The 16,679-nt window shown below is 43.1% G+C and overlaps 3 protein-coding genes across 6 annotated transcripts in view; 2 read left to right on the forward strand and 1 right to left on the reverse strand.

The window, feature by feature from the left end:
- The first annotated feature begins 258 nt into the window (after positions 1-258).
- Positions 259-6,787, forward strand: LOC121935519 (6-pyruvoyl tetrahydrobiopterin synthase-like). The gene is made up of 6 exons (XM_042477127.1): positions 259-420; positions 1,331-1,410; positions 2,363-2,385; positions 2,682-2,738; positions 3,466-3,536; positions 4,800-6,787. The coding sequence occupies exons 1-6, from the start codon at positions 332-334 to the stop codon at positions 4,930-4,932; spliced, it is 453 nt and encodes a 150-aa protein (XP_042333061.1). The 5' UTR covers positions 259-331; the 3' UTR covers positions 4,933-6,787.
- Positions 6,788-7,251: 464 nt separating this feature from the next.
- LOC121934418 (6-pyruvoyl tetrahydrobiopterin synthase-like) lies at positions 7,252-13,106 on the forward strand. Its single transcript, XM_042474892.1, has 6 exons — positions 7,252-8,654; positions 9,705-9,778; positions 11,008-11,030; positions 11,235-11,291; positions 11,737-11,807; positions 12,048-13,106. Exons 1-6 carry the CDS (start codon positions 8,548-8,550, stop codon positions 12,283-12,285), a joined length of 570 nt encoding a protein of 189 aa, XP_042330826.1. The 5' UTR covers positions 7,252-8,547; the 3' UTR covers positions 12,286-13,106.
- A 303-nt stretch (positions 13,107-13,409) lies between these two features.
- The window catches only part of BCO2 (beta-carotene oxygenase 2), a 46,926-nt gene continuing 43,656 nt past the window's right edge, over positions 13,410-16,679 (reverse strand). For all 4 annotated transcript variants that reach the window (XM_042474882.1, XM_042474883.1, XM_042474884.1 and 1 more), the window contains 4 exons: positions 16,247-16,384; positions 15,118-15,300; positions 14,864-14,974; positions 13,410-14,124 (listed from right to left, as the gene is read on the reverse strand). In XM_042474882.1, the coding sequence (XP_042330816.1) occupies positions 14,011-14,124; positions 14,864-14,974; positions 15,118-15,300; positions 16,247-16,384 (546 nt within the window). In that variant the 3' untranslated portion in view covers positions 13,410-14,010. The remainder of the gene's footprint in view (positions 14,125-14,863; positions 14,975-15,117; positions 15,301-16,246; positions 16,385-16,679) is intronic.

The following is a 16,679-nucleotide window of genomic DNA, read 5'->3' on the forward strand; positions in this document are numbered from 1 at the left end:
CTTAGTTAATGTCATTTAATTATTATCACCAATGGATGATATTTTAATTAAAATTAATGAGAATGCATGGCACAATTGAGGTCATAGGTTTAAAAAAAGATGAGGAAGAAGAAGGTGATGCTTGTTTGTGGCAACTTTGGGGGACTGCTTTATTTGAATGGGCAACTATTCTGCAAAGAAGGGCACAAGGTAAGGGCAACAAAGAAAAAGGCCGGCTTCAGTCGCGGCTACTGAGCATGCGCCCAGGTGTGTCGCGCATGCGCGGTCCCATCCGCTGACTCCTCTTCACGACTAGGCCCAGCGAGGTTGATAGAAGGGAACCGACGTTGCCATGGCGACCCCTCGGGGCCTGTCGCGGCCTAGCCGCCTGGCTCGAGTTTCGCGCTGCCTCTCTTTCAGCGCCTCGCACCGGCTCCACAGGTGACAGTTGGCGGGGGGAACGGGAAGAAAACACGGGGGGCACCCCCTTCTCACCGCCACGCCCCAAATTTAGCCCGGGGGCGCTCAGAACGTGTGCGCATACGCGAACCTGGGTATCCCTGAGCATGTACAGAGTGCAAACTAGCAAGATGAGGGCGGGGTCTCCATTGGAAAGGAGGCCTGTTAGCGCTACAGAGGGACGTCTCTGATCGTTAAAAAGACCCTTTTAAATTGCATTTTCCTCTTTTATTGGAGCGTGGCTTGTTTTAATAAAGTAAATAGTTTAGTGCTGTTTTAATTCCTTCCTTTCATTGCCTTGTTCTTTTAAACTGTGAGCCTCTTTAAATTCCTTTTTTTTTGGGGGGGGGGAGTGAAGGCAGGATATAAGTAAATATTATAATAATAGTACTGTAGTAGTAGTAATAGTAACACAGGGATGCCCTCACTGCAAAGGAGGACAAGGGACTGCAGAATGTAGGACATTCAAGTAAGATGGAGGACACTGCATCACACAAGCTGAAAAAAACATATCCATGCTTCTGATTCATGCTCAAAATGGAGGACATTTTGGAATTCATCATAGCTGGAATGTAGGGCATGTCCTGGAAAAGGAGGACATCTGGTCATCTGGAATTCCAGAATCCAAAATACTCTGAAATCCAAAATTGTCCAAATGCATAATTGAGATAGTGACACCTTTGCTTTCTGACCAAAGGTGCTACAACAAACTACAATTCCCAGAATTCCATAATATTGAACCATAATAAATCCTATTATATTATATTATATTATATTATATTATATTATTATGGCACTTAAAGTGACGTCAGACCGGATTGTTTCTGCAGTCCGGATTAGTGAAAACCGCAACCAGTAACTAGTTCTTCAATGCGTTTCTTTTGCTCCACAGTAAGTTGCTGAGTGATGAAGAAAACCAGAAACTCTTTGGGAAATGCAATAACCCCAATGGACATGGGCACAACTACAAAGGTGAGGAGCGGCTTAACCGAGGAGAAGTGGAGACTGACAGAGGTCCAAAACACATTGCAGAAATAATCCAGTTTGAGACTGCTTTAACTGCCCTGGGTCTGTGCTAGGGAATTCTGGGAACTCTAGGTTTGTGAGACATCTAGCCTTTTCTGTCAGAGAGCTCTGGTGTTTCAATAGACTACAATTGCCAGGATTCCCCAGCATTGTGCCAAGGCAGTTAGAGCACTCTCAAACTGGATTATTTCTCTAACAGAGAAGACTTAATGTCTCACAAAACTACAATTCCCAGAATTCCATAGCATTGTGACATGGATTATTTCTGCATTGCATCTGCAGCCACTTTCAGTCAATAGCCAAGTGCCTTCTTCTGGCTAGCCCAGTGCAAATTGAAGGGCAATTTTTGGAGAGGAGATGATTTGAAGGGCTAATCCAGGAGTGGGTGGGTGACTCCCAAATGCCTTTTCATAACACAGGCTCCCCTCTCTCAGATACCCCTTTAGTTGGGGAGAAAGAAGTCATTGCATGTATTATATGCAAGTATTTCGAGTTCTTGCAATAGCCTTCTGGCTATAATGCCAAGTGTAAACACTTGCAAAAACAAACCAGCCAGCCACAAAACAAGAATAAATTGTTTAGCCAAACTTGCGGTAGGAAGCAATTAACGTAATTTTAGTTAAATGCAACAGGCAGGGAATTAATCTGAAATGGCAAGTTCAACATATCAGAGCCTTTCCTCAGAATGGAAGAAATACTAACAAATCATAGACACCGTTTTTCTACCTCTTGGCAGGGAGTTATTGATGCTTTACAGTCAACATTTTTCTTGAGATGGACAGAAGAAAGAACTACCTATTGAAGTTAATGGGTGTTTTTACTTAGTTAATTGGTTCTCTTAATGTGAACCTGATCTTGACATTTTCCTCTGTTCCCCTTCCCCACTTTCTTTTCCTAGTGGAAGTAACTTTACGTGGAGAGGTATGTTTCGTCTTTTCCAGGTTTGGTATGTGTTTCACATTTTTTGACATCATTTTGCCATTTCTGAATTCCTGATAGCAACAGCCTGGGTAAAAAAAGAAAATTTCCAGGCTTTGCTTTGTGACATTTTGGTGTCAGTTTTGGCAGTGGGCAGAGGTTCCTCAGCTGGGGTTGAGTAAAATGGGGATCAAGATTTGAAAACTCTTAACCAAGCTTCTCTGAAATCCTGGAGGTAAACCGTGGGATTTGCAGATGGATATGCTTTTCAGATTGCTCTGTTGGTGTTTGCCTTGTAGATCGATCCTGCCACAGGGATGGTGATCAACCTCACAGATCTAAAAAACTACATGGAGGTAATGAGGCTGTGGTCTCCTAAGGATTGTCAGAGGTGATCCACAGATCTGCATCCTGCTGCTAACAAAGGCAGGCATAATGTCCAACTGTTGTGTTTTCAAATCATTTCTGAACTACAGCAACCCTAAACATATCATGGGGTTTTCTTGGTAATATTTGTTGTGAATGGAGGTTGCCATTGCATTTCTTTGGGGCTGCTGGGAGTGTGGGACTTGCCCAAGATCATCCAATGGGTTTCCATGGCTGAGCAGGGATTTGAACCCTGGTCTCCAGAGACATAGTCCAGTGCTCAAACTGCTACACCTAATATTAAATTATACCTGTGCATATCTTTTCATGGTTGTTGCAAACAGAGTTATTCAGCACTTCAGTCTTCGATGACCTCCCATTTTCTTTACTTACTTATCTGTTGCCCATCTTCAGGGGGATAACCAGGGATCAGTTGTCTGTGTTTCAGCAGCCGGCCACAGAAGAAACTGGCATCCTCTTGGCCCTGCTAAATGGCTTCACATGAGGGTTGGGTACCCTGGCAGTAGATCAGTATAAGACTGGAAGAAACTGTAGGATCTCCAGCGCAATGTGTCATGCATGCAGCAGAGAACTCATGGGTTGTAGACACCAGAAGCTGACATAAGAGAGGAATGGCTGATCATGCAGACAGAGCAGGTCTCCTATTCTAAAATACATTTAGCCCTCACTGCCCAATTCCTCCTTCTCGTCCCCCAGGAAGCCATCATGGAGCCTCTTGACCACAAGAATCTAGATAAGGACGTCCCCTACTTCACTGATACTGTCAGGTAGGTACCTCCATAACAAGGCCATTCCCTAACAATGAACTGAGTCCTTTTGAGGTTTTCCTCTGTGTGTGTGTGTCTGTATACTGTATATAGATATATGCCTTCAAGTCACCTGTCAATTTATGGCAACCTTATTTCATAAAGTTTACTTAACCAAGGAAGACTCAGAGGTGGGCTTGCCAGTTCCTTCCTCTGAAGCAGAAACTACAGCACCTGATATACACTGGTGGTCTCCTACCCAAGTACTAACCAGAGTCAACCCTGCTGAGCTTCCAGGATGAGCCAGGGTCCGGTACCTGTGTATAGCCTCAAATTTCTTATGTCCTTTGGGCAGATTAAGTTATTGTGCTTTCATTCTGAGCAAGTCCAGTCACACCAATAAAAACTAATTCCATAATGAATTCCTCTGATTGTCCCTCCTCTTCTTGTTTTGTTACTTTGTGTGCATACTCATTGGTTCTGTGCACTTGAAAATTTCTCTGTGCCTGTAGTGAGGGCTCAGTTGTTAGTTTAAGCCAAACAGACCTGCTGCCTGGAATCCTGTTCATAACGTACAAGTGAAATGTCAGATTATATCTGTGTTAATGTCCTTTTGTGGTTGTGAAGGACCCAGTACTTCTGTCTATAAAAACCCTTGCCCGCAGAACCTGCTTCCATGCTCCCACCCCACACGCATACATCCGTTTAACAACCATGGGAAGGTAGGTGTTGTCTAGGCATGTTCAGCTGTGATTCAGCAAACACAGTCAAAAAGCGAAAACCTTTTTGTATTTATAGGCAGTACTGAGTCATACATGGAACTGGCATAGTATTTTCTAGTTCTCAGAGGGTTTTTTGAGCGTTCTTGGCAAGCATTGGTTTCTGGTAATTCTGGGCTATGTATTTATACTGACCTAGAAACACCATACTGAAGTGGGAATGCAAGGAGACCAGGGGGAGTCCCACTTGGATAGAAAGTAGGTCAGAATGTAATGCCGGCTGCTAGGTTAGCCTTGGCTAGTTATGTTTAATTAAAGAGGGTTAGCCTTCCTCAACTACAGACTTCATCTGATGGTGACAGTATCTGCTTTCAGTTAGTTGCAAAAATTTCCAACTTTACCAAACTCAGATGTGAGAAAATCTTCAAAAGAATGGTAGGTGGGTAGAGGATTAAAGGCATATCAGCAGCAGCATCAGTGCAGTCATCTGCAGAGGCAAACAGTGGAGATGTCAGAAAAGGAACTAGAAGGCTTCAAGAACTAACTGTTATTATTTTTTTCACAGTACTACTGAGAACGTTGCTGTATTCATCTGGGAGAATCTCCAGAAACGCTGCCCTAAGGGGATGCTTTATAAAGTAAAAGTCTACGAAACAGACAAGAACATTGTTGTTTACAAGGGGGAGGAGAGCACTTAGGAGAAATGGGATCTGATTCTCTTGATGCCTTTGATCCACAGAGGGGAAAAAAGAATTCAATCAAAGAAAACAATCAATCATGTACTTAATAGATTTGGAGCGCATTTGATTTGTGTAGCTTTCAGGTGCATAGGAAGGCACTTCATCATTTCTTACATACATCTTGTGAAGAGAATGGTGGTGAAGCATTGTGCAAGAAGCAGAGCTTTTGTACATCTCTGTGCTGTCAGAATTTCCTGCTCGGTTGTTGCTTCTGAATCAGAAGTATCCCATTTGTTCAGATGTTTATGGACAGTTGCAGAATTTTCTGTCCTTTTGTGTCTGTTTTTGTGGTAGATTGCACTCGGGAGGATTCACACCTTTGCAAAATCCAGACAAAGTTTGGAACTTATTGTGATTGCCACCGGGTTTTTTAGGGTATTAGGCAAACATTCCCACCCACCCCCCATTACCCCTTCCTTGGTCTTTTTAGCTCAAGGTTGGGAGCCACAGAATATCTGGAAGCCATGCCTGCCCCATTATCAAGCCTTTTGCGGGCCACCCCTATCCAGTTTTTCCCCCAAAGCAGAAATAACCACCTGGTTATCTCAAAACAAAAAGTTATATTTTCCAGAGAAGCATAGCAACCAAAGGAGGCCTTTTCAATGGGATTGTCCCCTGTGAGACTGCTGAAGGAGCCATTTTCAGTTTTGGTGCCAGAAAAAAACAATTGGTAATAGGGGGAACCTATTTCTTTCCTAAACATTGAAACAGCAATTAACTATTTACAGTATTAAAACAGTTCACTCTCAGGTTAAAATAATAAAATGGGATTAAAAAGAGAAAAGGCTCTTAAAAGCAGTTAAGATAATACAGCATCCCCTGGCCCTGTGATGGTAAATAGAGACCAAGGGCCCAAACTGCAACCCAAAACCCACTTATTTATTGTAAAGTGCCACATCCCTCTGGCTTTCTAGTAACGAATTCTGTGCTGGAGCAATGGTGCGCATGCCCACAGAGAGGGCTGAGTGCTCCCCGGCACATGTGCCATAGGTTCACCACCACTGCCCTAGCCCATTCTTTAAAAACTTTCTGTATGACAAAGCCTGTCTGAATCAAAAGGTTTTAGACTGCCGACAAAAGAACAACAAGAAGGGCACCATTCTGGCCTCCCAAGGAGGGGGGTTCCAGAGGCCCAGAGCAGCCACCAAGAAGGCCCTTTTCCATACCCACCAACCAAGTTTGTGAAAGTGTTGGGACTGAGACAAGGGCATCTCCTAAGGAACTTGGAACCTAGGCCGGTTCATACAGGGAGATGCCAAATACCCTGGGCCTCAGCCATGTAGGGCTTCCCATCCCTATTTTAGCTGAAGGTGCCACAGGTTGAACCTGGAACCTAATGTATATGAAACATTCCTTCCACCACTGAGCCATTAACATCCCCTGCCTTTTATTCTTCGATAAGAACTCAAGTTGTGAAATACTCCACTGTTCAGATTTCATTAAACTCTGTAAGTGGTGGTCTGCCAGGTTCCTTTTGGCTTCACCCTTGAGATAACAACATTCTCAGCCTCTCTTACAGGGTTTGAAAGGATGACTACATACTTAATGATGCATATAAATGTTGCTGTGTTATTTCCACTATGCTTTGTTAGCAGTGTGGTATTGGGCTGGGACTTGGGAGAGCCAAGTTCCAGTTCCTGTGGCACCATCAAACACCAGCTGGCACTGGACTGGTTAGACTCTCTCTCCACCAGGCCTACCTCACAGGGTTGTTGTGAGGAAATGGAGGCTCATTGGAGGAAATGAAGTATATAGCTTTATCTAATGAATAAAATTCTTCTCACCAGTTATAAAATTCTGTTTTTATTATTGACTTTTGACTTTTTTTTTAAATATTTAACAAATAATAATAACAGATGGCCACAAATTATAGTGTTGGCCACTACATGCTATGGTCTGAACAATCTGAACAATGTGATTTTGTTCTTGTTGTGCAGCTTTGTTTCTGACTGTTGGTGAACCCATCACAGGTTTTCTTGGCAAGATTTCTTGGGGCATGGTTGCCTTTGCCTTTCTCTGAGGCTAAGAGAGTGTGACTTGCCCAAAATTACCCAGTGGGTTTTCATGTCTGAGCAGAGATTTGAAGAACAATGTAAGATATGCACAAAACACCATATTATTTGCAGAAAATAGCAAAGGCTTTTAATGACTATTGAGGAAACTTAAGGAAGAAAGCAGGGTTATAGCTGAATTGTTTTTCGAAAACAAAAAATAATGGCCAGTTGGTTTACAAAACAAAGTGGATAATGAAGGCATTGAAACAGTTAAAAGATTTCCTCTACCTTCTTTCAGTCATTAACCGAAATGATCAGAAGAAGACTAGAACTTGGAAAGGCAACCATGAAGAAATGAGATAACATCCTCAAGTTTAAAGACATACCATTAAGTACTAAAGAATCATCCAAGTCATATTAGTTCTGATTTCTGTGTATGGGTTTAAAAGGTGAAGAAAGCTGACGTGAAGAAAATTCATTGAAAATGTACTGGAAATCAAAATTCAGGCGTGGGTTGGATGAAAGATTTTTACATTTTGATGGAAGTTTGCCAGAGCTTCCTAGTTATAGCCACAGTTCTCTTGGGATGTTATGCTAGTGCATCTCATACCTTTCCAAGAGGATGTACTGTGGACTTTTTAGATCTGCAAGGCTTTGGTTTTGGACTGTGCACAGATATAAAAAAAAACCAGGGAATCACACCATAAAATGGTGGTGACACAGATGCGTACATTTCAGCTTGTCTACATTCATGCTCTGATCTCCAGAGTCATAGTCCAGCGCTCAAACCACTACGCTATGCTGACTCTCAAGTGGCTGTGATGTGTGGTGACAAAAATCTAACACAAGAGTTGGAGCTCATAGGCTGCAAACCATGAAGCCACGATGGACTGATGCGGTAGCATGGCTTCATCCCCCAGTTTCCCCACCTGCTTCCCCTGCTGGTTATGCAAGTGCGAAGCCCCAAAGGGATTCCAACCTGAGATTCTCCTAAAAGCTGTGCTGAACTTTGCTTCCTTGCCATTTCTTTCACACCCGTCACATCTCCCTTTTCGTCTTCTCCAGGCTTGACACATGGACCCAGATCTCTGTCAACTGTTCTTCACATGACTTGCTTTCCGGGTGCTTCGGTTGTTGACATCCTCTTCAGGATGCTCCCACCGGAACTGAAATCGGTCCAGACCTGCCATCACAAAGTGAAACTCTTTTCCTGTCATCAGGTCACTATGCTTCCATTACGGTTGCCTAAGAATCCATTGTCTCTTGTAACTAATCCACAATTGCGCTGCTGACTCATGCGCATCTTATGAAAAAGAAAGTCTTACCTTAATCTGAGAACGCCGTGCTTTTCAACCCGAGATGCTAGAGATCATTCGCTTGTTAAGCCAATCGATTGGTTCCTCTTCCCATCCCGTGGTCTTGGTTTTATGACTCTGGAATATTTTAGCCTTTCTCTGCCATGATCACATGATGGGCAGCTGGTTTATTAATCCACGTTGCGAGGAGCCACAGACTCTGGTTTGAACAGTTACTCTGTCTCTGTGCCGACTGCCAACAACAGCTCTGCGTGGATCCTGCAATGCAGACCCTGGAAGCTTCGGAAGGACCTAAGGCAGAGGCATCTCCCCTGAAAATGGCCACCTTCTCCCGGATAGATACCTTTAGCGCCTCCCACAGACTGGCCTGGTAATTTTACTCCCTAACCCTGTCTTTATGTACATGGGGATGCATGTGTAAAGACCCAGTGTGCTGTAATGGTTTGAGCGTTGGACTAGGATGCTGGGTGGCCTTGGGCAAGTCGCATTCTCTCTCAGCTTCAGAGAAAGGCAAGGGTGAAACTGAACAAATCTTGACACACAACAACAAACATGCATGCATGTGCACTTATTATGTTTACAGATATAGCCTGTCTTTCTTCTGAGCAACCTCAGAGCAGTGTACAGCATCCTTGCAATAGCCCTATGAGGCAAGTGAGGCTGTGGGGTACGAACTGATCCAAGTTTGCCTAGTGAGCTACATGGCTGCTTGGGGATTTGAACCTGGGATGCCCCATCCTAAGCAAACTCTCCTAACCTCTGCACCATGCAGGCAGTTATGGAGGTCAGGGGTGGAGGGGGAATGTGTCGAAGGTTGCAGAAGTGGAGCTGTGTATGTGGTAGCGTTACACATCCTCATGAATATGCAGCCACACATTTGCCTGGGCAGATTTTCATCCCACATTGTGCATGTATGCATGTGTGGGCAGGCTCGATTCCATATTCGCTTGCACAATGCCACAATTCACTAATGAGGTGGCATGCGTAACTGTCATGTAACACTGTGAATGTAAAGTTATGCTGCATCGCCTCAGGTACTCAGCTCAGTAGGATCTCAACTACTGTATTTGTATTTAGCAAAGGAATTTGATGGGATTTTAATGCCTTAGGTACCAAAATGACATGGCAGTTAATAGGCATTGGGAGGGGGGATTATGTGTTGTGCTGCAGGCAGCAAAATGTCTTGTTTGTGTATCCTGTAGGAAGACCTCTCCTTGAGATGGCTCTTCTGAGTCCAAAGGCTATAGTTGGGATGGGAGATGGAATACTGAGTTATTTCCTCTCCATACAACAAAGTTCTCTTTTTCTTGGCTGTAACAGATAAACCAAGGAAAAGTCAAGACTGATAGGATGGAGAGCAGAGCTTCTGATTTCCAATTTGTGCTGACTCCTCAGTCCTGCATCTTAATTTTCTTTCCAGCAAATCCCTGAGCGACACAGAGAATGAGAAGCTGTTTGGGCCATGCAGTCGGAAGCACGGACACAACTATAAAGGTGAGGAACCAGACAAATTTGCGATCCCACTTACTCTCAATGCCACGCTAGTGGAATAAGGAATTGAGAATTTAGGTGCCTGGATGTTCTCTCTCCATCCAATGTCTTTGGCCTGTGGTGACCGCCAGCCCTAGGCAGCATAGCCAACAGTGTAGGATGATGGGCGTTGAAGTCCAGAAACATCTGGAAGGCCATAAATAACCCATCCCATTTCTAACCACTAGGTCACCTTGCCATCCTCCTTACCTGCAGTTGAGGGCCTTCTCTGTGGCTGCCTCTAGGAACCCCCTTCAGGGGACTAAAATGTCTCCCTCCTTGTTCTCCTTCTGTCATTTTCCAAACTGCTCCTTATTATTTTTAGTTGTTATGTTTCAAATTGGTCTAATGATTTAGATAGTTCAATCCCATTTTAATGTTTAATGTCACTGCACTTTGTGCATTTAATTTCCCTCTGACTCCACTCTTGTCCTGCTCTGACTCATGTACCCTGCATATTTATATTCCCATTGTGGGAGATATAAATCCTGGAAATAAATAAAAATAAAATATTCCGGATAGCACTGAATGCATCTGATGAAGTGGACCGTTGTACTCAGAAGTTACGATAATGTTAACCAATGTATTAGGCTTTAGGGTTCCACAGGACCCTTTGTTGGTTTTGTTGCTGTAGGAGACTAATCCTCCTGGCTAGACAATTGGCATCTGCTTTATCAGTATCACCTTCATTTGCATTGTCCAACTTAAAGGAGGTTCACATTTTTACAGATTTACCTTGTCAATGATACTGTGTTCCCATTCCAAACCATGATGATCCATAGACCTCACTAATCTTGGCATATAAATTATAATTCATACCTTTCCACTGTCCCAATTGCTCCTATATCAGCCCACTTTTTCAGCCTTTTTAAAATGTTCCGGTTTCTCTCTTCTCCTCCCCCGACTTTCCTCCTTTGTCCTCAGCTTGCTTCCGTGACTACAAACTGAATCCAAAATGCAAAGGTAGTTTTCACTCGATTAAGACATTAAGGTAGAGAAGAAGGGGTAGAATATCGTCCTTCCCAGTAGGCTGAAGCAAAAGCAAACTGCAGCAGCTTCTCCTACCTTGTGTTTGCTCCTCATTTTGCTTACCTGACCATACTCTGATGTTGCTTGGTCACACATGTCCTAATTTTTATCTGTGAAATGTTGGGTGCTATGGCAATAACTTGTCCTTTTGTTCCTCCCTCTAGTTGTGGTGACAGTCTGTGGAGAGGTAAGTAGCACGGGGAACATTTGTGGGGGAAGTCTTAGGGGCATTTGGTTCTGGTACAATCCAAGTCAACTTTACGTGACCCTAGTCTTTGCCAGGTTCTGGCTTTTTCAGAGCCACCTGAAATCCCAAGTAGAATTTGTATCTTCTCCAAATCACTTGTCTATAGATTGCTGATCTGCTCACTTGTTTTTTTTGTTTTCTTAGATTGATCCCATTTCTGGGATGGTGATAGACCTGAAAGATTTGAAAGCTTATCTGAAGGTAAAGATGCTGGACTGGTGGGACTCATAAATAGGAATCTGATGGTATGGAAATATAAAAGGCACATCAGGCCTGAGAGTTGTAGTTGGCTTTCTTCTAACATCCAGAGATATAATGCCGCTTGGAGATGGCATGTAGCCGTTATGACTACTAGCCACTGACAGACTTTTCTTCCATGATAAAGAATGCTGGAGGCACAATACGAATTTACAAAGTTTTGCTAGAAGCTCTGAATTCTAGCAGTCCCAGAAGGTTGCAAGGAAATGTAGGGCCAGGTTGGTCCCAGGCTTTGCATGTTATTTTTGTGGCCTTTGGCTCCTCCAAAAAACTGGGGGGCCTCAAGCAACCTTAGGGTCATACCTCCTCAGCTTCTACATTTAGAAGTCTTATTTTGCAACTTTATTTGGACATGCCCTGCATAATATATCTTTCTGCTCCTGCCTAGGAGGCAGTTACAGACCCTCTTGACAAAAAAGACTTGGATACAGATGTCCCCTATTTTGCAAATGTTGTAAGGTAAGACGAGGAGATTCTTGCAGGAGGAAAACTCAACTATTGAGGGTGAGGACTTTGCTTATATGAATTAAATCCAGTTCTGTTTGTCCAAACCATCAAGCACTATAGCACTAGTGTTGCTTTTTTATGGCCATTTTATTTTCATTGCCGTGACTGTTGCTGAATTGGCCATTGTGTGATAGTCTCCAAAAGACTCAGAGAAGCCCTAATGTCCTCTCTTTGTCTCTGTCAAACCTCCAGCACAACTGAGAATCTTGCTGTCTTCATCTGGGAAAACCTCCAGAAGCACTTGCCTGCGAAGACCCTTCATAAAATAAAACTCTACGAAACAGATGAGATCAGTGTCGTCTATAGGGGAGATGCACCAGATCCATCAGCTTTCGCGGCGGAAGGTGACCAAAGGGAGCTTCTTAGCAGTCCTAAAAAATCTGCCATCACCTCCCAGTATTTCATCTGCCCTGCCAGGTTCTCTGTCTAAGCTTCCTTTTGGAAAGTCTGTGGGCCTGGGAAAAATTCATTGTTGCACTTACAGCACAACTAGGTTTTCTAGCTTTTTGTGGCTTTTTTAGATGGTGTGATCCTTCTTGAACAGACAGGAGTTGGTATCACTGGCAGCTGCAACTGCACAACCTAGTAAATAACTGCTTACCTGTTTAAGAATGATCTCCAGGAATCTAGAAGCTAGGAACTGCTATCAAAATGCAGTTGGCCCTCCATATCCACAGATTTTTTTTATCCATGGATTCAACCATCCATGGCTTGAAAGTAGTCAAAAAATATATCAGTTCCAAAAACCAATCCTTGACTTTGCCATTTTATACAAAGGGCACCATTTTACTGCACTATTTGGTTTAATGGGATTTGAGCAACACCTTTTCATTTACCCACAACTTTGCTAGTTTTAAGAAAATGATATTAGGACAAAGTAAAAGATTGCTTTTGAAAAATAAACAAGGTGATAAAATAGCACTCACCCACCACAAATGTTATAGCAAAGGTGTGCAAATCGCTGAGCATGAGGATAGCAGAATTACAGTGCCTTGACTCCACTTTAACTGCCATGGCTCTGTCCTATGGAAACCTGGGATACTTAGTTTCATCAAGTATTGAGAATTCTTTGTCAAAGTGCTCTAAGACCTCTAAGACTAAACTACAAATCCCAGGATTCCACAGGTTGCAACCATGGCAGCTAAAGGGGTATCACAATTCTATAGTTGTGTGGTGTGAAAGAGACCTTAGAGACGGAAGAGACACACCAAGGACCATTCACATCTCTGGTGTTTGTATTCCAGTGAATGAGGTATGATGATTCCCATACCAAATGCCTGGTGTAGATGCAACCACTGGCCACCCGACATAATAAACCAAAATCTCAAGACAAAACACAGGCTGTCTTCATTTTTCTTTGAAAATTTTTATGAAGGTCTCCTTATATTTTTGACCAACTACTTCCCCCCTCTCCCCAGTGCAAAAACATCTCAAAACGTATTGATTAATATTGCAAAGATTTCTTTAAAAATGCAGAAATTGCCAAGTGGCTCCAGTTTTATGCAAATAATTAAACTATAAAATAGACATTGAATACAAAAATAAACAATAAGATATGCTATAAAGTTTAATGTCAGTTAGTGCCTCCTTTTTCAAAATGCTATGTGTGCAATATTTGTCTGTCTTTTATTAGCAATACTTGTCCCAGTCACAAAGATAATTTTGCTTATGATGGCTTATGGAGCTGGGTATGTTTAGCCTGGAAAAGAGGCTTAGAGATAACATAAGAGTCATGTTTTGGGGATGGAGCAAACTTGTTTTCTACTGCTCCAGAGAATAAGATCCAGAACAACAAATTCAGGCTCCAGTTAAAGAGATTTCATCTCAACATTAGGGAAACTTACTGACAGTAAGAGCTTTTCAATAGTGGAACAGACTGCCTTGGTGGATGATGAAGACTCCTCCTTTGGAGGTCATCTCTTGGAAGTGCTTTGATTTTATATTCCTGCATGGCAGGGGGTTGGACTGGTGGCCCTTGGGGTCTTTTCCACCTCTATGATTTTTTGATTTCTATAGATTAAAATAACTTTTATGACACCATTAGGCAGATAAAGCAACGCATGGTAAGATTAAGTGCTTGCCCAAAATCACAAAGGAGAAATTTCAGTCGCATCCCATCACGGAGCAGACCCCTTCTTCTCGTATTTTTTCGGTATCAACGTGGGACAAAGATGCCATGAAAACCATAAGGGATCTGTACTGGAACCTCTGCCCGTCCCAATTCAGTGAAATCCTTGGCATCCAGAACAAGCAGGAAGTTACCTTGATTCTGAAACAAGGACAAACTCAAAGTCAAACAATAACATAGATGTGCAGCATTGTTACATTCCCACCTGAGAAATCCTTGTAAAGTACTCTTTCTGGCTAATAAATTAGGAAGGTGGAATTTGAGAAGGCAGCAGCTGTCCACAGCCCTAACATGTTGAAGCAAAACACAGCATCTTGTGCTGCACTGTGTTTTCATATTCACTAGAGGGCATGATACAACTTGGTTTTAGCATCTTTACAATTCCTTTTCCACATTGGTCTGAAGAGGAATGAGCTCTCAAGATATAGTTCCTTAGGGAAGCATTCACACTTACGTTTTTGTCCCAAGGAGATCCGGATCTCTGTGGTGACACAATACCGAATCAATGTTTCCACCACGGTTTACATGACCGAATCTCTCCTGGTCAACATTCATACACACAGCAGATTGATTCAAAATGGAGGCAACTCCATTTCCGGAAACAATCCCATTCAATCTGGATCGATTTGGTAGTGTACTCACACTACCGAAGATCCAGATCATTCCAGACCTTTACAAAAGACCCAGTAAGGAATTCAATGTCAAATACACCGGATTAAGTGGGTTTCTCCATGGCCCCCTAGCAAACAGCGCTGGATCGCCAACAGGATCCTTACCATCATTCGGATATTATTTTTAAAAATTATAAATACAATAACAAATATCACAACCTCCAGCAAGGAGGAGCCCGTTGGCTACAGCTTGTGAAGACTAAAATTACCTGCTTGGGTGTGAGTACTACGGACAGAATGACTCCACTATCTTCTGTAGCAGAGTTAGGTTCAGGCACAAACACAGGCTCAGAGGGATACATCCCATCCTCTTGCCAAATCTAGCAAGGAAAAAAATACCAAGGGAGAGAAGGACAAAGTTTTACTAGTAGTTTTTAAAGACTAGAATCCACCTCCTGCAGCCAGCCCAGGAAAGTACAAAGAAATAGCTCCCCCCATAAAGAGAAACCCCACATCCTTTCACCTTCATCTCCTTGGTGTTCAGATCGATCTTGATCAATGAGTCTCCAATCAGGTGCCCAAAGCCACAGCCATAGAAGTAGCGGTATTTCTTCCCATTGCAATGAGCATAATTGATCTGGGGGAATTCCAGGCCTCCTCTTTTCTCAAGCTTCTCATCATGCAGACTTTCATATGTGCACCAGATCTGGAAATGGAATCGGTATCTTATGTGTACACGAGAAGATGCCCTACACTCTTTGCTTCTCTGGATCCACTTTATCTTTGCCAACTTACAGTAGCTGTTCTGGTGCTCCAGATACAGTACAGAAGCGTCATTCCCATCATCTGCTACTATAAGCCTGCAAAGCAGGAGTAGGGTTGGACCTCAGTGCTTCCTGGGGTTTCAAACCAGCTCTTCTGAGTTCCACAGACAGCCATACACCTTTTCTCATGACAGCAGTACTTTTTAGTAATTTTTACCAATTTCTGTCCAGCCTTCAAACCCCCCTCTACTGAAATTATCTCTCCTAAAGCTTAGTAACTAGAGTTTTAAACTCAGTGTGCTGATAATTTTGGCCCTATCCCTTTTGGCTAAAGCCCTACCCATCATCCCTAAAATATAGCCTGCAAGAACATCTCTGAAACTAAATTTGGGCATGTTGCTCTAAAACCTGAGAGAACATGCACCCCACAGGTTACATGCAGCCCCCAGACCACACTTACGTGGTAGCAAAGCACCCCACATTTGTTCTTATATGATTTCCGAGCGATTTCTTTTGTCTGAACACTAGATCAAAACTGTCCCATTCAGTGGAGTTTTGCCATTGCCATTCTCTAAGACCAAGAGAGTGGGACTTGCCCAAGATCAACCAGTGGGTTTCCATGGCCAAGCGAGGATTTGAGCCCTGGTCTCCCTGAGTCCCAGTCCAACACTCAAGCCAACATATCACTCAGCCAAAATGGCAACAAGAAGCAATAGAATGTTACTTCCAGTTGCAGTTTTGGCAATCATGCAGCCAAATGAGGCAACCTTTCCACATATGAAGGTGGAGGTGCAGCCCATATGGCACTTAGGGGGAAATGAGCCTCAGAAAACCCCCTTCAGGTGTCCACCCTGCATTACAGCATCCATTTGTCCATGGAGTACAGACCTTCCCATCAGCCTTTTTCATAGCTGTTGCTGATGTGTAGCTCAAAGGATTAAGATTCTCTCCTACAGGTTTCTTGTCATCGATGTTGAGGGGCAGAACAAAACGCCGTGGATATGGCGCTGCAATTGAATTATAGGCCTGCAAAGGGAACAAATGTGAGAATGATACCTAGGAAGGTAAACTTTATGGACAATGTTAGGGAAACAGCATAATGGGTTACATCTGTTTGCCTGCTTCCATTACTGTGTGTGAATTCTGACAAATGACAAAGTGTGACTCTGGCAGCTGGTAGCATTCTTTTTAATGGAGCAATGAATCCAGTCCAGGCTCTCAAGGTGTTATTCACGGTGCCAGAATCTCCCCTCCTGAAATAGTTTTAGGACCTTGAACAGCTCCTTGAAAGCGCTCCAGAACTTGAAGTGACCACTCCACT

Source organism: Sceloporus undulatus, chromosome 6 (genome assembly GCF_019175285.1).
Source record: "Sceloporus undulatus isolate JIND9_A2432 ecotype Alabama chromosome 6, SceUnd_v1.1, whole genome shotgun sequence".
NCBI lineage: Eukaryota > Metazoa > Chordata > Lepidosauria > Squamata > Phrynosomatidae > Sceloporus > Sceloporus undulatus.

What these genes read in the sequence shown, in the direction of transcription:
- LOC121935519 (XM_042477127.1), top strand. Translation starts at nt 332, where the DNA reads ATGGCGACCCCTCGGGGCCTGTCGCGGCCTAGCCGCCTGGCTCGAGTT. An exon ending in AAGTAACTTTACGTGGAGAG is followed by an intron (nt 2,386 to 2,681) that starts GTATGTTTCGTC and finishes TTTGCCTTGTAG; the next exon opens with ATCGATCCTGCCACAGGGAT. An exon ending in TACTTCACTGATACTGTCAG is followed by an intron (nt 3,537 to 4,799) that starts GTAGGTACCTCC and finishes TTTTTTTCACAG; the next exon opens with TACTACTGAGAACGTTGCTG.
- LOC121934418 (XM_042474892.1), top strand. Translation starts at nt 8,548, where the DNA reads ATGCAGACCCTGGAAGCTTCGGAAGGACCTAAGGCAGAGGCATCTCCC. An exon ending in GCCTCCCACAGACTGGCCTG is followed by an intron (nt 8,655 to 9,704) that starts GTAATTTTACTC and finishes TTTTCTTTCCAG; the next exon opens with CAAATCCCTGAGCGACACAG. An exon ending in GCACGGACACAACTATAAAG is followed by an intron (nt 9,779 to 11,007) that starts GTGAGGAACCAG and finishes TCCTCCCTCTAG; the next exon opens with TTGTGGTGACAGTCTGTGGA.